General features: G+C 49.1%; 1 protein-coding gene across 1 annotated transcript in view; it reads right to left on the minus strand.

The window, feature by feature from the left end:
• Nucleotides 1–24,604, minus strand: part of LOC135504020 (histone-lysine N-methyltransferase 2D-like) — a 48,093-nt gene that overhangs the window by 15,970 nt on the left and 7,519 nt on the right. The window contains 26 exon segments of the mRNA XM_064922267.1: nucleotides 173–2,098; nucleotides 2,101–3,333; nucleotides 3,449–3,681; nucleotides 3,864–3,930; nucleotides 4,084–4,295; nucleotides 4,381–6,140; nucleotides 6,313–6,443; nucleotides 6,687–6,854; nucleotides 6,991–8,673; nucleotides 8,851–8,975; nucleotides 9,184–9,492; nucleotides 9,771–9,944; nucleotides 10,110–10,410; nucleotides 10,667–10,797; nucleotides 14,143–14,283; nucleotides 14,542–14,721; nucleotides 15,024–15,206; nucleotides 17,071–17,118; nucleotides 17,205–17,314; nucleotides 20,078–20,242; nucleotides 20,665–20,846; nucleotides 21,114–21,218; nucleotides 21,386–21,505; nucleotides 22,304–22,429; nucleotides 22,612–23,573; nucleotides 24,072–24,571. Of these exon segments, the coding sequence (XP_064778339.1) occupies nucleotides 173–2,098; nucleotides 2,101–3,333; nucleotides 3,449–3,681; nucleotides 3,864–3,930; nucleotides 4,084–4,295; nucleotides 4,381–6,140; nucleotides 6,313–6,443; nucleotides 6,687–6,854; nucleotides 6,991–8,673; nucleotides 8,851–8,975; nucleotides 9,184–9,492; nucleotides 9,771–9,944; nucleotides 10,110–10,410; nucleotides 10,667–10,797; nucleotides 14,143–14,283; nucleotides 14,542–14,721; nucleotides 15,024–15,206; nucleotides 17,071–17,118; nucleotides 17,205–17,314; nucleotides 20,078–20,242; nucleotides 20,665–20,846; nucleotides 21,114–21,218; nucleotides 21,386–21,505; nucleotides 22,304–22,429; nucleotides 22,612–23,573; nucleotides 24,072–24,571 (11,275 nt within the window).

Consider the following 24,604-nt stretch of genomic DNA (forward strand, 5'->3'; position numbering starts at 1 on the left):
CGGACGAAATTTACAGATGTCGTCTTTTGTGAACGTCATTACATTACCGACCTCCCCCAGTAAAACTAAACCTGTCCAAATAGGGCTTAAGTCTATTTCTATGACTAGTACCTACTAGTTTTCAACATGGAGAAGACAGACATCTGTAATGGACAGGATATATCAGACTCACCTCCATATTGCGTGGAGTCCCCTGTAGTTTCTGCTCCAGCATGGCCAGCTTGCTGTTGATGTGTCCGTTTATCTCATTGTGGATGCCCTCAGAGGGCCTCTGAGCGGCCAGCTGCAGATTCTTGGTCCTTAGAAGCTTCTGCAGTAGCTGTTGTCCTGTCTCAGTCCTAGGGACGTGGGCTCCAGGGTCCCCTCCTAGTCCAGGACCATTGTTACCAAACCCTCCAACCGGCTCCCCAGTCACCTCCCTTTTGATGGCCCCAGAGTGAGGACCACTACTTCCTTCCCCGTCACAAGTCAACTCTCTGGGCTCCTGTTTGATGTTCTGTAGGGTCATCTTACACAGAGTTCCCTCTCTGGAGCCTGGTGGAGGTTGAGGACCACCCTGGTTCACTGAGCCCTGTTGTGGATGCTGTTGCAGTCCATTCTCGCCCTTCTGAGGCGAAAGTCTATTCGGGGGTACTTGACTCTGGGTTGTGTCGCCACTTTCGGCCTTAAGACCAGGGTAGTCCAGGGGACTCTTGGATGCTCCAGGCGACCTGAGAGGAGAGGGCTTGCTCTGACTGTAAGGACTACGTTTCCCAGCTGCCCCGTCGGTTACAGACGGAGAGGCAACGTGGGTGGAGTGTGGCGTGCCTGGGGTAGCTGGGCTCATGCCTGCTTCCGGTTTCTGGACTGAGGATCCTGCAGGGGAGCCTGCGTGGGAGGGAGAGCCCTGGAAGCGTTTTTGAGCTATGTGGAGCTGTTGTTGCTGGTGTTGCATGACTTGGTTTGGGTTGGGTTGACGCATCCCCAACCCCTGTGTCATGGCGTGCCGCTGGGGGTCTCCTGGGGAGTTGGCCAGGGGCTGACGGGGAGACATGGGCCTGATCTGGCAGCCTTGGGGGGGCCCACCACGTACCTGACCCATGGGGGAGCGAGTCATGGGCAGCTGGCCTCTCATCTGGTGTTGTTGGGCCTGTTGCTGCATCATCTGCTGCTGTTGGACACTCAAGGCGTACTGAGGTGAGGCTCCTGGCTGCTGCTGTTGGACTACAGGTCCCAAGATCCCTTGCTGCTGCAGCTGAGGAGTCACCACGCCTGGTGGTTGGCCGGGGGCTATCATCCCTGGTTGTTGCGGGGAGCCCAATCCCCCTGGTTTCCCCAGAGCTCCTCCATAGTGCATCTGCTGGGCCTCCAGACCTCCAGGCATTCTCTGGATCTGTCCGACCTGCTGCCCCAGACCAGGGGGCCCCTGGGGCCTCATCTGCCCTGACTGTCCCTGACACACCTGGAGCCTCATCATCTGGCCCTGTTGTTGTTGTTGCTGCAGTTGGAGCTGGCGCTGTTGGATCATGGCCTGGATGTGCTGGATCTGCTGGTTGGGGGTGAGGTGTCGGAGCTGGGGGTTCTGGGCTATGATAGCCTGGATGTTGACTGGGGTGCGTATCTGACCGGGTGGAACTCCAGGCCTCTGGCCAGGCATCATGACCTGCTGCTGGGTTCTCAGCATGCCCATCATGGCCTGCTGCTTTTGCTGCTGGGCCTGCTGTGCCATGAGGGCCTGTTGCTGGGGACTAGGGTGGCCTGGCATACCAGGGACAGGTTGAGGCTGACCAGGGTGGTTCTGTTGACCTATCACATTCTGCATCTGGCCCATACTGTCATGTTGTTGTTGTTGCCCAATTGGGTCTTGGGCTTGCTGCATAAGATTATGTTGTTGTAATTGTTGTTGTTGTCGTTGTTGCTGTTGGGCCATGAAACACATCTGCTGTCCTTCCTGCTTGACGGTGACCAAACCAGACTTTGAGGGATCAGCATTGAGGGAACTCTGTCGCTGTAGAGATGTTTGTTGATGAAGCTGCTGTTGCTGCTGTGGTTGCTGCTGTTGTACTTGGGGATGCATGCCAACCTGTTGGTAACCTGCTTGCTGTTGAAGTCCAGCTTGAGTATTTTGAGGAGTTGTTGTTGTTGTTGTTGTTGCTGTAATGCCGGCTGCTGCTGCTGGGCCATGTACTGCTGCTGTTGTCCCACTGCCGCCTGTTGCTCTCCAGAAGCCCCTGGTTGGGTCATCTGGCCCGGGATTGAAGGTCCAGGTCCACCCTGCTGTGGAGGGGTCCTAGAAATAGGACTAAGGATGCCACCCTCCCCCTGCTGCAGCACCTCAGCTGGTTGAGGGGTGACCCGAGTGCTCCCCCCTGCTGAAGCTGGAGAAGAGCCCATTTGACCTGGGGTGGCAGGTTGAGAGAGTCCTCCCTGGGAGTCTTGAGACTGGTTGGGTTGGCTGATGAAGCCCTGTGGTGGTGGTTGAATGAGCTGTTGTTGTGCCACTTGTTGCTGCTGCTGTAGCTTCAGTTGCTGCTGCGCCAACATGCGCTGAGCCAGGATTTGTTGTTGTTGAGGTGTGAGCTGGGCCTGGCCAGGTCCTCTGAGTCCGTGGAGCTGAGGGGGTCCCACTACTCCCTGCTCACCCATCATGAGCTGAGGCCTCTGTTGCTGCTGTGTACCTGTCTGGGCTCCCGTCATGCCTAAAGGCTGGTTCATAGGCTGCCCTCCCATCAGGGTCTGCGGTGGCTGTGGCACAGCCTGGCCTGGTACTGTAATCTGGGGCAACATGGCCTGGTTGGGCATCATTCCCTGTTGGAGGTTTGGTTGTTGACCCATCAGAGGGTTACCCATGATGCCTGGCTGTGATTGTGGCAACATACCTGCTTGGCCACCTGGATGTGGCATGGGCTGCTGGCCTTGCATCATCGCCTGTTGTTGCTGCTGCTGCTGTTGTAGTTTCTGAATGATCTGCATCCTGTGTTGTCTCTCCTGGAGAAGTCTTGGGTCTGCTCCTTGGACTCCTCCTGGACCCTGGGGGAAGAACGCTGCAGGTGGACCACCAGGAGGACCAGGAGGTCTAACTCCCAGAGTTCCAAGGTGCTGGCCTCCTCCCAGGAACGGCTGCCCCTGTGGGGGCATTCGGATGGGCATACCTCCCTGGGGCATGATTCCTGGAGGTTGGCTTATCACAGGAGCCCCTTGCTGACCCATCATCTGCCCAGGCATCTTGGAGAGACTGTGGGGCCCCTGAGTAGAGGGCCCTGGGGCCAGGAGACCAGAGCACTGCTGGTGCTGCTGCTGCTTGCTTCTGTACTCAGCAATCAAGTTGGTGTGTTCCTTCTGCTGCTTTCGCACCTGAAACACAACAAGAGATACGGGTTAACAGGTGCCTAATACCATCTTAAGACTGGAAACATGAGGGTTGGTGGATGGATGGAGAGGGTAAGGAATTTCAGAGTTTCTTCCCCACCTGGTCCAGCTGTTTCTGGATCTTGCTTTGCTCCTCAGTGACCAGTTTGAGTTTCTCTGCGTCAGCCTCGGCGAACTCACGGCCTGCCTTCTTGGCAGTGCGCTGCTTGGCACACAGAGCCTTGCGGGACTTGCGGTGAGCTCCGATCTGCTCCTCCAGGAACTTCAGCTGCATCTGCAGCAGCTGCTGGGTGTGCAGGAGCCACTCTTCATACTGGTGCTGCTCTGCATCGTCTGGTAGGGAGAACAGGGGGTGATTAGTTGACCAATTCAAATCAGGTTGGCTTGTACTGGAATATATCAAATATGTGCAATGGCCGGGGGTACTCAAGGAGAGGTATGGGAAACACTGGACTACATCAACTAACTGAAATACATTTAAGTATTAGAAAGATTAAAACACTTGTAGAACTTACTGATGATCCCTTGGACAAACTGGGGAGGGTTGGGTCTTGATTGTGTTGGGTCACTGCATTCCCCTTCCTGAAAATAAAAAGTAGTAGTCAAAATATATAAAATCAATTAAACGAATCAAGTGATTGTGCTTTGAAGATCCCATAGCAATTGATCTGCTTTACAAAATAAATATTATGAACACATATTGTCCTGGTTATGTTTGGACAAATGACACTGTACCTTAGATGGGCCAGATGCGAGTTGACCCTGAGGGTCTCCTGTTCCTGGCGCTGAAGCTAGTCTCTGGGCCAACAGAGAGACCTGTTGCCTGTTGATGCCAGAGGGAACCCCCATTGGGTCCTGTGCCAAAACTCTCTTGATGCCCTTCAGTGCCACCATCTTCGCCTTGGCGATGGGATCCATGATGTCGTCGGTCACAAACTTGTCTAGATCTGTGAGCAAGCAGAAACACCAGGTCAAATATATGAAAGGAAAGCGTCATGATTCAAACAATCTCAAGAACTCATATGTATTTACCTTTATCAGGGAAGAAGTTATTAGCCAGAGCTGACTGTTTGACAATCTGCTGCGGCTGAGGGTTGAGTCCTGGGTGAATGCCACCAGGCTGCCCCACCCTCATCACTCCTTGTAGCTGAGCCATGGTAGCCATGTGCTGCGGCTTTATCCCAGGTTGTCCCATGAGTCTTTGCTGCTGCAAAAGGTGTGGAGGGCGTGGCACCATACCTGGCAGTCCCATCATGCTCTGGGGTGGGGGGCGGTGGTGCTGGGGCAGCATGATATGTCCAGGACCCCCCTGGGGGTTGGGGTGGCCTCCCATATGCCCCCCCATCACCCCCTGGTGGAGGGAGCTGAGCTGCTGCTGTTGCTGCTGCTGCTGCTGTTTCTGGAGCTCCTTCTTCTCGTGCTCAAGCAGGTCCTGGATCAGCAAGGGAAGCTCGCTGGCTTCCAGGGAGCTCTCAACTTTGTCTAGATCCACAGCAGGGGAGTGCTGTCCCCCTCCGTCGGGCAGCGCCAGGGGGTCCTCCCCCAGGGAGGATAATGAATCAGCCTGACCCGGCAGAGGGTATGGGAGCCCTCCTAACCGCACAGAGCTCAGTGAAGCACCCTGGTTCTCTGGTTGAGTGGAGGGTTTGTTTGTTTGAAGGAGCATGGAGACAGCATCTCCCATCTCATCCTTCACCACAGCTTGGCCTGGCTCCAGCTTTATCCTGGAGGTGACGGCAGACTCAGAGGAGGACGGATGGAGAGTTGAGGAGTTCATGGAACCCCCTGTGTTTGGGGTTGGGTTTTGCTCAACTTTTGGTTTCTGTTCCACTTTGTTGTCCTGAGCCCCAGAGGTACCTGGAGTTTCACCCTCTGCTTCCACCAACCGCAGCTGGTCCGAGAACACATCCTTGGGGTCCCCTTGGTCCAGCTCGGGGTCCGTATAAGCCAGCAGGTCAAACTCGTCACTGTTGAGTAAGTCGTCTAGGTGTGGGTCCGTGGTTTCCAGGTTGTCAAGATTACCCAGGTCGTCGTCACCCTTATCGGGGTCTAGATCCAGAGCCAGATCATCCTCATCTTCCACTCCTCCATCCCCAGGGGCATCTCCTAGCCCTTTGGGGGCAAACGGGTCCTCCAGGTCAGGCTCGGGAAGATCAACACTAGATTCCCCTGGAGCTCCAGCCTGGGTCTCTGTGGAGGTCTGATGCTGCTGCCCAGAGTGAGAGCTGAGAGTGTTAGGGGTCTGAGGAGTGCCTGTCTGGGATTGGAGATGGGGTTGTTGTTGTTGTTGCTGCTGCGAAGAGCCAGTGCTCTGCTGTGGCATTAATAGACCCATACTACCATGCTGTAGCCCCAGCCGTGAGTCTCTGACCCCCTCTGTCTGAGGGTCCATACCTTGAGGCACTGGATGCTGAACAAACTGGCTGGGGGCCATTTCCTGCTGCTGGGGGATGTAGAGGGGGGGCCGTTGCTGGGGCCCTCGTTGGGGAGTCTGGGGACCCAGGGGCAGCCTCTGGGAGTTGTGCCTTAGCTCGATGAACTGTGGTGGGGGTCCTCCGGGGTCCATGCTTGGCTGCATGGGTTCCCCTCCAGGGCAAGGCACCAGGCCACGGGGGTTAGCCATACCTTGCTGCATGGCCTGCTGGATGTTGAGGGGAGTGTTGAGGTGGTGGCTGGGGCCCACACCCTCCATGCCAGGCTGAGGGAAGCGACGGGGACCTGGGCCCTGCTGCCACTGCCCAGGGAACTGAGGACGACCATACATGCCTTGGGGGTTGGGTGGCCCTGGTTGTCTACAAAAGACAAATACAGACAACAAATGCAAAACATGTACAGCGAGCTAATGAGAAAGTATTGTGCACAAGAGTTATCATGGCATTTATTTCAATGTACAGCTATGTGTGCATTTAAGAAATAGACGTAAAGAGAAGTACGAAGGGGGCGGGGGGGGGGGTGAGTGCATACCTGAGCTGGTTGGGGTCCATCATGGCAGGGGTCCCTGGGGGTGGCGGACAGCCAACATCCATGGGACCCACAGCATGGGACATCTTCCCTGCTAATGATGCCTGGGCACCAGCAGCAGTAACGGCACGGTCCTGTAGGGACAAACAACAAGGACCTACTATTAATTCAAAACTATCAATCCCCTCAGGAGCATTTAAAAGAAAATACTAAGAACCCGCTGAGAAGGGTTCAGTAAGGCTAACTGTAGCAAAACGTTTTGCAATAGGGAAGGACAAAAAAAGCGTTGTTATTGGACAGGTGCTGCCTCCCAGTTTCAAAACATTTTTGAACACAACCCAAGTTGATTTCAGACATTGGTTGACATAACAGTGTACCTGTGGGTAGGGTGGTGGAGCACGGTGGGCTTTGTCTTGCTGATATGCTGCCATGTCTCCTCCAGGCCAACCGGAGGCAGCACTGCTGGTTGCTGCAGCCTCTTTCTCCTGCCGGATTGAGTTTCGCTGCATCTGCTGCCGGATCAAAAACTCCCTCAGTTTCTGTCGCTATCAGAGGAAAATAAGAAATACAGGCCAGAGGTCGTCAGGATAAAAAAATATATATATATATTTACCTGTAGATGTTGAAGGATTCAGAAGCCCTGTGGTGGAATAAAAAATCCTCATCAAATAGAACATGTACCTGTCTGTGCTTCTCCAACTCAGAGGGGCTGAGGCCCAGTAGTGAAGGATCCTGAACTGCTGACATGTCGGGCATCTCCTGGGCACCGGGCACAGCCCCCAGGGGGTGAGGTGCCTCCGGGGGGCGGGGGGCTGTGGGGTTCTGCTGGAGGGGCATCCTGGAGTGGAAGTCGGCACCTATAGTCTGAGTCTGTTGTTGTTGGAGTTGTTGGAGTTGTTGCTGTTGTTGGAGGATTTGTTGTTGCTGTTGATGTTGTTGGAGGAGTTGTTGTTGTTGCTGCTGCTGGGCCATTTGATAGGCTGTGTTGGGGCCCCGGCTGAACCCATGCGGCCCAGAGGGGTTCCCAGAGAGAGGGTCCCCCACAGGGGTGGACGACGGGGGGAGTGAGGGAGGCTGGTTGGGGTGAGGTGAGCCTCTGAAGCTGGGGGTGCCCTCGGGAGCAGCAGAGGTGGGCCGGGGGGGCTTGTGCAGAGCAGCGAAGGGGTCCCTGGACTGAGGGCGTGAGGGGGGGCGGGAGTAGGGGTCAGGGGACTGGAAGCGGGAGGTGGAAGCTGGGGACTGGACAGAGAATGCGTCGTTGGAGGGGGCTCCAGGAGTGAGGGGGGAGAGGGAGCTGCCCTGGGACTGGGGGCTGGAGGGGACCCTGGGGCAGGACTCCTGCTGAGTCTGGGGGTGCCTCTGCTGGGGGAGGGGGGAACAGCTGTCCCCAGACTGGGGCCTTGGGGTGAGGGGAGGCTGGGCATAGGGGTCCTGGAACGGGGTGGAAGTGGACTGGCGGTAGCCCTCAGAGGGGTGGTTGGGTGAGGCTCCGGGATGGAGTACCACCCCACTCTCTCCTTGGTGCATCCGTGGTGTCATGGGAGCCTTGAACAAGCCATCCCCAGAGTCCAGCATCCCTGCAGGGGAGCCCGTGTTACTCAGGTCCTGACGTCCCGTGGAGGAGGAGCGGGGAGAGGGTCCCCCGCTTATATCAGCCCTGTACTGCCCATGTCCCATCCCAGAAGGCGAGGACACCTGGGAGGGGGAGGAACCGTATTCTGGACGCCCCATCCCCTGCTGCTGGCCTCGGAACGGGTCTCCATAGTGGGTGGTGTGGGGCGGGGAGAAGAGAGGAGAGTCCCCGGGCCCTCCACCCCTGGACCGAGGGCTTTCTGGGGGGCCTACGTGCTCCTGAGAGCCCTGCTGTGACTGGGGCAGGTGACCCTGGATCTGCTGTTGCTGCGGCCTGAAGAAGGGGTCGACCTGCTGAGCCCGCCGGGGATTCCCTGGCTGCATGTCGAAGGGGCCAAGGCTCGCCGTGTGTCCCTGAGGGGCCTGTGGCCCGGGGTGGGGGTAACCTGAGGAAGAGGCCTGGCCCTGCATGGGGCTGGAGGCGGCCTGGTGGGAGGAGTATGGTGTGGAGGGGTGGGGTGACTGGGGAGGCAGCTTGGCAAAGGGATCTGTCCGCATATCTGCCGATGCCGAGCCCGGGGTCTTGACAGGACCGTCAGGGAAGAAGGTGGAAGAGGATCCCGAGTCAGGGTGGAAAGGGAAGGGGCTCTCCGCCGAGCTGGGTTGGGAGGAGGTGGAGACAGAACCTGAGGGCGGGGGGATCTGGAGGTGCAGGTTGGGACGTTCACCTTTGACCCGAACACCACCACCCCCCTCGGTCTTGATAGGCCGACACACCTGGCTCTCTGCCTGCTGTGGAATGAGAAGAGACAGTTGGAGAGAAGCAATGAGGTTGCATACAGTGAGAACCTTATGCTTTGGGCTGGTTTCCTGAAGATTAAGACTTCAAGTGGACTTAGTTTAGGAGTGGGGTTGATCTGGGTCAACGAAGCTGGCCCTATGAATCAATGCTCTGGCCTAAACTCTCACCTTCTGTGCCTTGTTGATCCGCTGAGCCGCTCGATTGTCTTTGGCCTTTTGCAGGAAAGGAACCTTGTCAGCAGCTGAAATCTTCCTCCAGATCTTCATGATCTGTTTACAGCGACTGGACCAGTCTGTCAGAGAGGAGAGAGGATTACAACTTACATTATTTCTATTCCAGTCAACTGATGTGAAAACATTTGATATTTGGTTCATTTTCAGAGATAACAAAAGTTTGTTTCAATAGAACTCTGGAAGCACCATCTCATTAAGAGCAAACAAATACATAAAAACTAGAATATTCCACGTTTTCATAGTCTTTTATTTTTACTCTTAACTCACCTGGGTAGTCCCGCCTGAGAGTGGGGAAGTTTGTGTTTGCGTAGAGTACAGGGGAGATGGTGGACATCTCTCCTAGCTCCTCGTCCTTCTCCCAGCGCTGGAGGCTGCGTTGGTTATAGGACAGTCCGTCTCCATCTGCCTCGGTCGGGGTAGGAGGGGTGGAGGGGGTGGCTGGGGTGGAGGGGTTGGCCCACGGGCTTTCCTCTCCGCCATCTGGACTGAACAGGCCACCCCTTTCCCGCATGTCAAAGAAGGGAGACTGAGAAAGTCCAGGGAAGGAGTCCATCATACCAGCAGAGGGCAGCGATACTGAAAGAGATCAGCTTGTATGAAAGACATGTCCTGTTTTACCATGACCTTTGAACGGCCATGCGCGGTTCCTGAACATAAAGGGACCTTTACAACAACAAACTATTGCTCCATATAGCGTCACACTGTTCTCCTTTTCTAGTCCTTTCTCTAAGTGAGATGTCTAAGTTGAACATCACACTCATTTCTACTTCCTCTAAAAGTGTGCTCTCTAGGTATGATAGTGTGAAAGGGTATCGATTCCCCCTAGCAGCGCTCAGGTCTGTACCACTAACTACCTGTGAGAAGGCTCCTCTGTGGCAGACTGCTGCAGTTCATCTCCCCCTTCCCTCCCTCTAGGATGGGCCTCATGCTGCTCTGTAGGGACCCTCCTAGAGACACACCCTCTGATGACCCCAGGACCTTCCTGAAGAACTGCTCAGAGTCCTGACTCTCCATGCCCTCAGGAAGTCCTGGGAGAGAGAAAAAACAAGAGTGTAGGACAGTGGGCAAAAACATCCACCAAGACCAAATTGATAGCATGTCAAAACACAATTCCTGTAAGTTAGTAGAAAAGAAAGTTTTGAAGTATCAATTTTATTACAATTGGCAACATTTTAGCATCTATGATATCTTACCTTCATTTTTCTCCTTTTCGGAGCCTTGAGGATCCGTTGAACCCTGATCTTTGACAGCTGAAGACAACACTGATCCCTCGACCTGAGCCTGTGATCCCTCACCCCCCTCCTGCTTCAGGTGCATCCCAGCCCCCATCGCTCGCTCCCGGACCTCCACTGTGTCAGGAGCGGTGGGTCTGCCCCCCCGTGCATGAGGCAGTGGAGGACGTAGGAGACCCATGGCCCCATGATGCCTCTGTCCTGGGGTAACCAGGAGAGCCTTTTTACTCAGGTCCATCAGTTGTTTACCAAAGAATGCCTCCTACACACACATAGACAGAGAGAGAATGATGATGTTAGCCAATATGGAGTTGAATGGTCACTAGACACTATGGGCTGGTTTCCCAGACACAGATTAAGTCTAGCCTTGGACTAAGAAGCAACATCAATCGAGAATCTCAGTTGAGCACGCTTTGTAGTCCATTAGGCTAAATTTGTATTGGGGAAACTGGTCCTTTAGGTTGCCATATGAATGCCTTAGAATAGCCCATGGTGAGAAGTGGTGAGCGAGAAGGTACCTGCAGGTAAGCTGGGAACATGTCCTCCAGTTTGCTCTTCTTCCTGCCTCGTCGTTTCTTGGCCTGCTCCCCTTCACCCTCGGCTGGCTTAGTCTCCGGGGCGCCATCTGTAGGTGTGTCTGGGTGAGGCCCTGTCAACGAACACAACCCGGTGTCATTTCAGATGTTCAGAATGCCAATTTTGAACTGAATTTTATTCAATTTTATTTTGGGTTACAAACAATGTTTCGTACAATTTGTTTTGGCACTGAGCAAATTTCTGGTTTGCTGAGCAGAAATTTGAACATTGTGAAAATTATGTGCAACTTTCAGTGCATGTTTACTGTGAATGTTAAGACTGTACCTACTTTAAGTTACAGTTTTAACAGTGGCCAAGTAGGCTACTGTGGCTATTTGATCATAATGTGGGACTACCCGAGTGGCCTACCATCAACCACATGGAGAAAATGTATCCCATCACATTTAACATGGAAATAGCTGTTCTATCATTCAGCCTACAGCAGCAGCCAAAAATAAAAAACATGCAGGGCTTGACATTAACCTGTTAATCCACTTGTCCTTCAGACAAAGACGGAGCGGCAGGTAGCCTAGCAGTTAGAGTGTTGGACCTGTAACCGAAAGGTTGCAAGATCGAATCTCGGAGCTGACAAGGTAAAAATCCGACGTTCTGCCTCTGAACAAGGCAGTTAACCCACTGTTCCTAGGCCGTCATTGAAAATAAGAATTTGTTCTGAACTGACTTGCCTAGTTACATAAAGGTAAAATAAAATTAAAAGGAGGTGACTGAAAATGTGTGGTTTGATTCAAGAAACCACTTCACAAAATAAAATGAATTATTATTCCAATATCACAGAGAATCAGACCAATTATGCTACCCTCTGCGTATTGGCTACTTATTCAAGCCCGTCTCAAAATACAACACTGCCCCTTGAAGACCAAAAAAAAATGATCTTTACCTAACTTGCTTTTCAAAGATGTACACGTTTTGTGCTCTTGTAGGAAACAAATCACTCCTATTGCTGACTACAAATTATCTATAACTGGGCTAATAACTAACTAAATAGCAAAGGATATGAACAAAATGTGCACACGTGGCTACATGCAGTATCACTTTGATCTCAAAACAAGACATCTACTCACAACCACTCATGCTGTAAACACAGTCCAGTTCAAAATAAATGGCACAGATCTATTTATGGCAATGGTCTATTTGCATATAGGTCTACTGCAGCTCTGATTGTTTATCCCACACGGGTCTATTTAGAGTACGTGCTGAGTAGTGCGGGTCAATGAGATAGAATCCTACTTGCATAGTTCGTTGTATTTCGGTATGTTGTATTGAAAGTGGCTAATATTGCGTGTCACAATTGCCTCAGTAAAGTCGCTCTGGATAAGAGCGTCTGCTAAATGACTTAAATGTAAATGTAAAGAGAAACGTTGATAGTGTTAACAGTGAAAACTCTAGAACAGTGGTCACCAACATTTTTTGAGTCAAGATCACAAAATGTAAGCCTATGCAACATTAACCAATTAAAAACAGTACTGTAGAAATTACGTTTGTGCAGTAAGCTATAGGCCCAATACATTATCACCATATATTGGCTTTGCTTGAATTACCCTGCCAATACATTGCTGTTCAGGAATGTTTTATAAATTATATTTCGACATTTAATGTAGGCTACATGATCACACCGGTAATAGATCCGTTGTTGTATTACTGGTGAGGCACAGCTGAGTGAGTATACATTTAAATAATTCACTTTTTATTTTACTGGGCTGATGGTGCCTGTATCTGATGTTCAGTCTCAGCGGAGGGAGAGAGCAGCAGACCGAGGGTCCACCTGTCAACATCCCTCCAGTCTCCCTTTCCTCCACTGACACTGACCAAAAAGGGACGGTCTTCCAGCTGATGGCCAAACTCGAGTCGCACAGCATTATTTCTGCCTCTTGCACAAATTCATGTTGTTACTCCTATGAACAGATAAATATTATTCCTCGATCTTAAAAAAGACCCAATCCGGTAATAATAACATCAACGCTAGCCTATAGATACACTTTCCTACTCATTCATTACTGCTGCAGTGCTTGTTGTAGCGCTGTGTGGAAATAGGAAGAACACACATTTTATGTCTTATAAAAGTGTTGAATACAAAGTGTTGAATACAAAGTGTTGACAGAGCTGAGTAAGAACGTAAACATGAACTCAGTCATAAAAACAGCAGCTCTTTACTGTATTCGTTGACAGTCTCTCTCTAGTCTTGTTTAAACATTTAGAAATCTCACAAGTATCAACTTTGCGGTAGCTTTTTCTTAATGCCTGCTAAGTTACTGAAGACACGGTCATCTGAGACATCTGATTGGCCAGCGTTAGGCCTATAGTGCACCTGATTTGATATCTGTGCCCACCAGGAAGGCAGAGTTTGTACCTTCAGACACATGAAATGGTTGAAAAAGGCAACAGTTGGCTGACCCGGTGCGCAGGGCAGCTGAATCAGGTGCACCTACTGCCAGACAGACGAATAAAACAACAAATAAGAACATGGCTTTATCGTTGCTTTTTTAACAGAAATATTTGGAGATCGACTAGGAATGCCTTGGAGATCGACTAGGAATGCCTTGGAGATCGACTAGGAATGCCTTGGAGCTCGACTAGGAATGCCTTGGAGCTCGACTAGGAATGCCTTGGAGCTCGACTAGGAATGCCTTGGAGCTCGACTAGGAATGCCTTGGAGCTCGACTAGGAATGCCTTGGAGCTCGACTAGGAATGCCTTGGAGCTCGACTAGGAATGCCTTGGAGCTCGACTAGGAATGCCTTGGAGCTCGACTAGGAATGCCTTGGAGCTCGACTAGGAATGCCTTGGAGCTCGACTAGGAATGCCTTGGAGCTCGACTAGGAATGCCTTGGAGCTCGACTAGGAATGCCTTGGAGCTCGACTAGGAATGCCTTGGAGCTCGACTAGGAATGCCTTGGAGCTCGACTAGGAATGCCTTGGAGCTCAACTAGGAATGCCTTGGAGCTCAACTAGGAATGCCTTGGAGCTCAACTAGGAATGCCTTGGAGCTCAACTAGGAATGCCTTGGAGCTCAACTAGGAATGCCTTGGAGCTCAACTAGGAATGCCTTGGAGATCGACCAGTCGGCTGGAATTGACCGGTTGGTGACCACTGCTCTAGAAAGTTGAGTGAAGTTGAATCTCATGCTTCTCTCTGTGGGCTGATATTTCTGCGTGGCAGTCTCAGGGCTACCGTGCTCAGCTTAGAGGGAACATTAATTACAAATAAATCATACATCCACACGAGAAACATTTAAATCCCGGAGGATGACACATTAAAATACATTAATGAAAACACTTATTTCCACAGTGGTCGTCAAAGGTTTATCATATTCCTTGAAGAAATTAGAATTTGACCTCTAACAGATAGTGGTCAAACAGTGAAATGTTCTGACTTAGATGGCTTCTATAACTGTAACTTGCCTTCCTCGAGGGCAGGCTTCTCTCTTGTCGGCCTGTCTGTCATAACAGTTCCGTCTCCAGCCAGATGAGACAGATGGGGGAACAGACCCTTCTTCATCCGTGTGTGACACTTTCTCTGACGCACCATGAAGCCACCGATCCCTGCAGGAGATAAAAATGTTTTAAAAAGTCCATTTCAAAACATTGAATTGCAGTTGGCTGGAATGTGACCATCATAGATCAGTGGCAAATTATATCCTCTCACTATAGTAGCTGTTTTCTTTCAAATACGTGGGGTGCCAGACCTGCACTTTCAGGACGTTTCATTAGTTTCATTGCACCAGGTAAACTCAAATCAAGCAAATCAAAGAAAACAAATACTATTTTACCCAAGATGTTTAATAAGAGTTGACCTCTGACCTGGTCTGTAGGGTTTCCTCTTCCTCTTCTTTCCCTCGTCCGTCTCCTCTCCTCCTTTGAGGAGGCCTTCCTCCATACCCTCAGCACCTCCCTCTGCTCCCAGCTCCCTGTATGGGCTCCCTGAAGGCTCCTGTTTTACACCAGGAACTCCTGGCTCACACTCCATGGGCTCCCCACAGCCTTGAACAACAGATCGGGATTAAAGGTCAATTCAGAGGGTAAGGCAGGGTGGGTAGTCAAATATATGCCGGATGTACTGTATCCAAGCAGACCTGTTAAAGCAAGTAGACACAGTGGGTTGAAGTTGGTCAGTTCTGGGATCAGCTAGCTTACCAAACCCTACTCTTATCCATTAGGGGAAAAATACAAATCTGACCATAGATCAGTATCAAAGGGCAACCGACTTCATCCTTCTCCTTTACAACCCCCATCACATGGACAGTTAAATCATGGAAAGAGGAGAAAGAAATGGCAACACCCACCTTTTCCTTCGTCTCCATCCCCGTCCTTTAGCTCCATGCTGTCGGGTCCTCCATCACCACACAGCATGCCCAGGCGAGAGCGTCGCTGCCGTCTCTTGTGTAGGGGAGACATGGAAATCCTGCGCAGTAGGGACATGCCCGCCTCGGTCAGCCACACCCCCTCCAAACGGTAGAACTGAGGCTCTAGACGGGGAGGAGGAAGTGTTTGGAGATGGACTGATATGCAACTATACAAACAGTGAATATGCTATACCAAGTTGTCATTGCAAGTAAGATTAATGTAAACTCACCCCATTCCGTACAAATGTGCGCAACCACGACATTCAAACGAGACCGCAAAGAAAACAAATGGGACTGTAGCGACTGTGTTGACTTCAAAATCGGGGGTGTGAACTAGGTTTCTATTCAAGCGATGATCGACATGGTAATGGCTCTATAGTTTTGGAGAAAAGTTGTTTTTTTTAAACGGACCCTCCGTTACATCTTGACGTGTCATGTCGTAACGTACAGCAGCATAAAGCAACTATTTCTGTCTTACAATCTCTCTCCACCAGGTGTAGCACTACTCTCATCCTTTAAAAACAAGACATGGACAGTGACGGGGGTAAGGGGGTGTGACGTAGAAGTTCGTCACTGGCCGCGGGCGGCATTTGGTACTTTAACGCACGCACACATTCATCACTCCTCCCTGCTCTGTTATCAGATGAGTTAACAATGTGGGTCGACACACAAGTTCACTTCTCTGTCTAAGTACATACATTTCACACTTATGTCAGTGTTCATGTTTAATATAAGCAATATTTATTATACTTATCGATGTTGTGGATGAGCACGATTGTTTATTCTGTTCCTCTCTCTCTATCTCTGTAGCTTCCAGGTATGCTGGATAAGGACCCGAGCTAAGGGAATTGGGCTGACTTTGTAGTGCCTGTCCCAAATGGCTCATTAATGTAAATGGAAATATTGAAAGACACTGTCAGTAGTGATGTAATTTTGTAAATGTTAGGTTGTGATATTGTTTCACAAACGTGTTGCAATGTATATACTTTAGTATGTTGAGTTAAATGGAAAATGTAGGTTTGTATAGGTAATTGCTTAATTAATTAGTGTTGTTCTGAGGGGCTCTTTTAGTTCATGGAGAGGCATTTTGGATTTTTTTTTAAATTTTTACCTTTATTTTACTAGGCAAGTCAGTTAAGAACAAATTCTTATTTTCAATGACGGCCTAGGAACAGTGGGTTATAACTGCCTGTCCAGGGGCAGAACGACAGATTTGTACCTCGTCAGCTCGGGGATTCGAACTTGCAACCTTTCGGTTACGAGTCCAACACTCTAACCACTAGGCTACCCTGTCGCACCGATTGAGCTGTGGATGGGGCTGCAATGTTTTTAGCTGTCCCATAAGGCATACGTTTGATGGCAGTACTGTTGTTTGTGTTCCGGAATCACTTTGTAAATAAACACACTTGCACAGAAGAACTTTTTATTTTGATAGAGGTTAGGTTTTCCAGTTTAGCCTTCTGGCCTACTCTACGTGACAGGGGGATACCTAGTCATTGTTTGCGTCATCACAGCAAGCGATCATGACTCTCAAAAGCCGCTGTTTACTTCTGAAGATCACTTTGACACCGCCCTAAAAACCCAATTCAAATTTGACACAAACCATCAAGTAGGTATGTAATGACACATTATATAAACTCTTTATAGTGTTTTATTTACATTTTAAAAAGGTGATAAGTAGGACAGATGGAGTGAAAAAAAGCAGTTTCCCTACACGACATCTCTCCACCAGGCATTAGTTTCGCTTCCCCACCCGCCATTTAAAAAAAGACCCGACGGAGCTCATTGCCTTGTTGAATCATGCAGAAACGTGCAGCGGAGGTCTCGGCATGGATTTTGTTGGAAAGGGGAGAAATTGTGCTTTACAATGCTATTGACATTACGTTTACTGGGCGCTAAAATAAGGTCATTGTACGGACCAAGGTGATGTACAGAAGTGAGTGAGTTTACGTTAGCTGAATTACAAACTGAGGAGGCGAAAACATACCTGGTTCTTTTATCTTCATGGCTGTCATGTAGGTTGAATCCACCGTTACTGCAGACAGAGAAGCAATGTGAGAAATCCACAAGTCACTGAACGTTCGCCTTTTCTACTCATATGTTTTCAGTTGATAGACTTGCCTATGGGTTTGGGGACGTAGGGAGTGCAGGATGTACAAGCAAAGCCCTCATCAGAGGCCTGCTCCACCTCGTCCTCAGTGTACAGACTCTCACACACAGCGTGCACCCACCTGCATGAAGAGAAACAATGCAGGATAGCGCTCTTATTCTGATAAAACATTAACATGGTTTGAAACTTCAAGAACCATGTGTTAAGTTCATGTTTTAAGTATAACCCTATATTGCTGTTATTACGGTGCTATCACTCTGTTATTAGTACGCCTGCTCCGTAGTCTCACTGGAGATGGACCTGGCTGGCGTGTGAAGGTGACCATGTACTGTGGAAATACGGTGAAGTAAACGTTGTTCAACTGGAACCTAGTCGTTGTATCATTAGAAGTTAACATTGGTAGCAGAGGATGGCTAATAACTACAATGGGCCCCCCCTCACCTTGACGAGAAGAGGTCCTATAACAGTTAGACTTGGAATCTGAACACGGGTTACTAATCTGGACGAGAAAAAGCAAGCACTAGCGGTGGTATTATCGCTCGAGGGAAGAGTGAGAGATACAGCACTGGAAATATCCCTGAAGGATTTGAACAAGGATGGCGGTATGGGAAATTTGATTCTGTATTTCTTAAAGAAGAGAAATACCGTGCCTACGAGCCAGTGTTACTAGTGTCACGGCCCTTCCTCTGCAGTGCAGGGGCGCTTCCTCCTGCAGGCAGAGGAGGGTCGTTAGTGATTGGAGTCACCTGGGCTCAGGGTATTTGAACGGATTCACTAATCACACTCTCTCTCTCTCTCTCTGCTCCTCCAGGTAAGATCCTGTTTTGTTTGTTCCTTTGTAATTTTCACTCAGTCATTCACACACACAGATTCACGCATGCCTGCACTTTACATACACCTCACATTATGATACTTTCACACCTCATTCCTTTTTCTTTGTTTAAAGTTAATAGTTTTGGTTTATAATAAAGAACCTTTTGATTGGACTATACTTGTTGTTCGCGTCCCCTCATTTTTGCCACAGGCTTTGAGCCGGCCCGTGACACTATGTTATTTATTTATTTATTTCACCTTTATTTAACCAGGTAGGCAAGTTGAGAACAAGTTCTCATTTACAATTGCGACCTGGCCAAGATAAAGCAAAGCAGTTCGACACATACAACGACACAGAGTTACACATGGAGTAAAACAAACATACAGTCAATAATACAGTATAAACAAGTCTATATACGATGTGAGCAAATGAGGTGAGATAAGGGAGGTAAAGGCAAAAAAAGGCCATGGTGGCAAAGTAAATACAATATAGCAAGTAAAACACTGGAATGGTAGATTTGCAATGGAAGAATGTGCAAAGTAGAAATAAAAATAATGGGGTGCAAAGGAGCAAAATAAATAAATTATATACAGTAATGAATGAAAGAGGTAGTTGTTTGGGCTAAATTATAGGTGGGCTATGTACAGGTGCAGTAATCTGTGAGCTGCGGACAGTTGGTGCTTAAAGCTAGTGAGGGAGATAAGTGTTTCCAGTTTCAGTGCTTTTTGTAGTTCATTCCAGTCATTGGCAGCAGAGAACTGGAAGGAGAGGCAGCCAAAGAAAGAATTGGTTTTGGGGGTGACTAGAGAGATATACCTGCTGGATCGTGTGCTACAAGTGGGAGATGCTATGGTGACCAGCGAGCTGAGATAAGGGGGGACTTTACCTAGCAGGGTCTTGTAGATGACATGGAGCCAGTGGGTTTGGCGACGAGTATGAAGCGAGGGCCAGCCAACGAGAGCGTACAGGTCGCAATGGTGGGTAGTATATGGGGCTTTGGTAACAAAACGGATTGCACTGTGATAGACTGCATCCAATTTGTTGAGTAGGGTATTGGAGGCTATTTTGTAAATGACATCGCCAAAGTCGAGGATTGGTAGGATGGTCAGTTTTACAAGGGTATGTTTGGCAGCATGAGTGAAGGATGCTTTGTTGCGAAATAGGAAGCCACTAGAGGTATTCCGGGTTGCAATAACAGACTACATCATTGATTTCGAACAGAGGTACAATAGGATGCACAAGTACGACATGGTTCTCCCGGATGCAGTGTTATCTTTCAAGTTGCTAGATACAGCCTGTCTGTATGGTAGGGAGAAACCGTTGGCTTTGACTGCTTATACTGTGCTGACATTTGTCGGCAATATAAACATTTTTTGGTGAAAATACATCTGTCAGGCCAATAACAGATGGAATGCAAGTGAGATTCACTGAGCAGCAGAGAAAAGGCACCAACAAGTCACGTTCTCAAGACAACCAGAAGAGGGCGCAATTTCTGGGCAAATATCCACAGAACCGGTATGGAAGGAGATCAAAATGTGCCAATCTGCTACCAATACTGAGATCTTTATAGTTGAAACCTTAGGATCTGCTGTGATTGAAACTGCATGTATATGGACAGTGTGTGGTGCAAAATGGCTTGATAACTATGTCAGTAAACTAAATATGAAAGAAGTACAAAATATGAAGGCCACACCAAGCAACAGAGCTTTCACATTTGGAGATGGGAAAATTGTCCATTGTACCAAGAGAGTTAAGATACCAGCAAAAATGTGTCAGACTAAAAATGTGTCAGCCCATACCAACTAGTGTTCAGGCAGAACCCTAATCTTCCCTCTGTACTGGTTGACAAGCCACCAGCACAATAAGGGACCAGTGTGAGTCCATGGGGGGGGAAGCACCTTTCAGCCCTACATGCAGCAAGAAAAGTATTCCCTGAAGCAGTGTTCAGAGAGAATTCACAGGGCTCTGTGTAAACAGCCGCATCCCACAGATGAGAAGTACGAGACTGGAAACAATCTTTCAGATATCTACTGTATGTATGTTTGTGTAGTTGTAATGAGTGGTACCCACCGGTCACAGTGTTGGCACTGCAGCAGCAGTTCCTCCTCCATGAAGTTCTCCCTGCAGACAGGGCAGGTGACCAGGCTGGCACAGGGGCCACAGTGGGTGTAGTTGTTCTGCCACTCACAGTGGAACCCTGGGCTGCTGGCACCACACTGCATACAGGACACACACCTAAACAGGGAACAACCAATTAATGAATCAATAAATCATAAAACAACCTTTTAAAAAAAGGGGTGTACAAGTACATTTGATTGACAATAGCAAATAGGCCAATGAGCCATCAGGTTAAAGTTCATCACCTATCAGACCAAGTCAAATTTCAGGTGAAATCCAGAGATGGAAGAGGATGTTATGGACAAAGTGAGGCAGAGGACTGAACTTTCAAGCTTAGCAGCAGGACTTTTATGCATTTCACTCCCCATTTCAGTTCATTTTCATCTGTACCTTTTCAGATCCAAAATGACTGAACAGGGAGTGTCATGGACGGTGAGAGTTGGCTGCCGTCTCAAACAGGTGTCTCTTGTAAAATAGATGTTATTTTTCAATGAGAATAACCTGCATGAATAAAGGTTAAATGAATGAAAGAGTTGTACCATTTGCACTTCCACCCGCCCTTGGGAACAGTGTGTAGGGGCGGGTCCAGGCAGTAGGTGTGGTAGCTGACGTCACAGTCGTCACAGAGCAGCAGGCGGGCCGGGTCGGAGGCTTTGCCACACACCTCGCACACGATACATTCCAGACAACGCCAGCCCTTACGCAGCATCATCTTAGTCATCTGTAGGAGGGAGACGAGGGGCATAGCGTGGAAAATTAAAAAGAGATGTACATCTTTCATCCCTGAAAATGTCATCAGGAAGCCAGATGTGTTGTTGCAACACTTGAACCCTTGATTTTGACTTCTTACAGTGGCCTACTGTGAAGCATCTATAGGTATGCAAAAGGTGCAATAACAATGACATGTTTTATTATTAGGGAGACTGTCTGTGGCAAATGCGTCTGCTTAAATAAGAAGTTCTAAAGAATAAAGAGTTTGAATGCTTACTTTGCTGTTCACACAGTATGGATGGTAACACTGGGCACACTGAGCACACGCCAGAAGCTGCCCCTCCACACCTTTCCCAAAACTGCCACACACCACACACATGTCCTGTTGGAGAGAGAAAGAGAGAGAGAGAGAGAGAGAACAAGAAAGAGAAGAAAAAACCCTGTCAGCTTGAGTTACAGCAAAGGTTCTTAAATGTCTAAGACGATCTGACATGGTAAATGCCACAGGGTAACTGGAAAATGTCAAACGGAAAAGCATGAAGCCATTACCTGAAGCAGGACAAATTTATCAGTGTTTGAGAAGAGCACCACTGTGTTCTGCATAGCCTCATCTTCCTCCCCCTCCTCCTCCTCTTTACTGAGTCCAGTGTCTGCTGCTGTCATGCTCAGCTGGGGAAAGGAACAGTGGTGTAAAGTACTTAAGTAAAAATACTTAAAAAGTCATTAAGTAGTATCTGTACTTTACTATTTATATGTTTGACAACTTTTACTTCACTACATTCCTAAAGAAAATGTACTTTTTACTCCATACATTTTCCCTGACACTCAAAAGTACTTGTTACATTTGGAATGCTTAGCAGGACAAGAATTCACGCACTCATCAAGAGAAAATCCCTGGTCATCCCTACTGCCTCCGATCTGGCAGACTCAATAAATAAAAAATGCTTTGTTTGTAAATTATGTCTGAGTGTTGCAGTGCGCCCCTGGCTATCCGTTAAAAAAACAGAAAATCGTGCCGTCTGATTTGCTTAATATAAGAGATGAGAAATGATTTATACTTTTACTTTTGATACTTAAGTATATTTAAAGCCAAATAATTTTACTCAGTATTTTACTGGGTGACTTACCTTTTTATACAAAAGGACTCAAGTAAAAGTGTATCTTTACTTTTACTGAAGTATGAAAAATTGGGTACTTTTTCCACCACTGGGAAAGAATTATACATAGAATGTATTACATTCTGATAAAGTCAAGTTCCAATCAAGTGGTTTGTGTCGAATGATCTTTAGACAGAGATCAAGCTCCAAACATTCAAGATCTCTGTGATAAATTGCTGCTGTGGGTTGTATATACTGTAAGGTTCAATGTCAACATTTGATGACACAATCCAATGAGTGAGTGGATGGATGGATGATGGATGGACGAAAGTGTCTGAATGTTTATGTATCGTCGGTCAGTTCAACTCACCAGGAACGCGTCGATGCAGGAGGCCATGGCTTTGAGGCGGTTCCTACCTCCCCGGCCCCTTCCACCGCCGCCTCCACCACCACCACGAGGCCGCCGCTTCCCCGGGAAACTGCTGCTGCCCCGCCCCTGAAAAGACCAACACCAACCATGCCAATACCTCACATACTGAATCTAGCTATCACCCAACACAGAAGCGTTTGCAGAGACAGTTTTGGAAGCTCATTATCACTGTGAAATGGCCTTCTGCTCCATGGCAGTTAACACTCATTCCAGAGTCTAACTGTCTATGACCTGTTACTGGACCTTACCTGTTTGACCCTGGAGCGTCCCGGCGAGCCTCTCCTCTTCTTCTCCCCGTCTGGTTTGAGGGGGTCAAAGGGCAGCGAATCGTCTGTCTCAGTGAGCAGGGAGTCGGAACGCGAGCGGTCGGTGGGTATGAGGCTGAGCTCCATGCTGAGCTGTGCATCGGGCTCTGCCTCCCCTTCGGTCGGGGAGCCCAGAAAGCCAGAACTGCTCTCGTCCCCGTGACTCGGATGGCTCTGATTGGACATCTCATCCAGGAGGAGCTGATCAGGCTTCCTCTGCTCCTGGGGTTCCTGCTTGATCTTGACCCTTCTGTGATGACTATGATGACCCTCTCTGTCTGCATCCTTCCCCTGCTCCTCCTGTTCTCCAAACTCCTCCTCGGAGTGAGTAGCCCTGACCTCCATGTCCACAGTAGGAACAGCCTCCTGTGTGTCGGCACGTGGAGCAGGAGGAGACCCTGAGCGCTCCTGCTTTGGGTTCCTTGCGGCTTCCTCCTTTAGCCCCACCTCATCTGTGTCCACGGAAACATGCTCCACCTCTTGCGTGGAGATGGGAGGGGCTGGTGACTCTGGCGAGGTGGTAGACATGCCCTCACTGCTTCTCTTCTCCTCCAGTTTGGTCTGCTGCTGTGTTGAGGGTTTGACTTCCTGGTTCTCCCCATTCTTCTCCTTTCTGTGCACAGGGCCCAGCTCTACTACTGCTGCTGGCTCTGGCCACTGTGGCGGTTGCTGTTCTGGTGACTCCGGAGACTCAAGGACATGGCTGACCTGGGGTTGGGGTGGCGGACTAGGAGCCTTCTCTGGCCTCTCATCCACAGGTAAACTAGAAGCCTCCTGTTGTTCTGTTGTTTCACATTGTTCTATAACCTCAGCCTGGCCCATGGGCTGTTCTGCAGGGACTTCCTCCGTTCCCAGCTGAGGCCTCTCCTCTACCCCTGTTGTTTCTACCACTTCAGCCCCCGTCCCTGTTGAAAAGACTAAATCAGCTTCATCACACCACTAACACCATACACTCAGATTCTATACCATTCTTTAGTGCATCCCAGAAATTACATTGAGTCAGGGTGGCTTAGATAAGATAAACGAGGGTAGAGTTAATAATTTTGCTCTATCAGAGATGGAGCAGTCAACTCTACCCTTCTATCAATATCTGTAGACCCTTTTATCAATATCTGTAGACCCTTTTATCAATATCTGTAGACCCTTTTATCAATATCTGTAGACCCTTTTATCAATATCTGTAGACCCTTTTATCAATATCTGTAGACCCTTTTATCAATATCTGTAGACCCTTTTATCAATATCTGTAGACCCTTTTATCAATATCTGTAGACCCTTTTATCAATATCTGTAGACCCTTTTATCAATATCTGTAGACCCTTTTATCAATATCTGTAGACCCTTTTATCAATATCTGTAGACCCTTCTATCAAGGACAACAGAAAGCAGTTCAGTCAACGTACCCAGCTCCATGGGCACCTCCTCGTCCGACTTGGTCTTCGTCTGTACCCCGGTCATCTTGGACACGTCCGTCTGTCCTTCTATCGTCACCTCACCCGCTGCTTCAGTCTGGAGTGTCATCTCAGCCAATGTGTCCGTCTGTCCTTCTATCGTCACCTCACCCGCTGCTTCAGTCTGGAGTGTCATCTCAGCCAATGTGTCAGTCTGTCCTTCTATCGTCACCTCACCCGCTGCTTCTGTCTGGAGTGTCATCTCAGCCAATGTGTCCGTCTGTCCTTCTATCGTAACTTCACCCGCTGCTTCTGTCTGGAGTGTCATCTCAGCCAATGTGTCAGTCTGTCCTTCTATCGTCACCTCAGACCGGTCTTTCTCTGTAATCTGCATTTCCACCATGTCTGTCTGTGTGACAGGGTCTGCCAGAGGCTCTCTGTCTCGGCAGAGCGAACAGATACACTTTTCCTCAGGTGGCTCTGATATAGAGGAGCATTCACTGTGAACCCACCTAGGGAGATGACAGAGGATTGGTCAAGAATGG

Source organism: Oncorhynchus masou, chromosome 18 (assembly GCF_036934945.1).
Source record: "Oncorhynchus masou masou isolate Uvic2021 chromosome 18, UVic_Omas_1.1, whole genome shotgun sequence".
NCBI classification, from domain to species: Eukaryota; Metazoa; Chordata; class Actinopteri; order Salmoniformes; family Salmonidae; genus Oncorhynchus; species Oncorhynchus masou.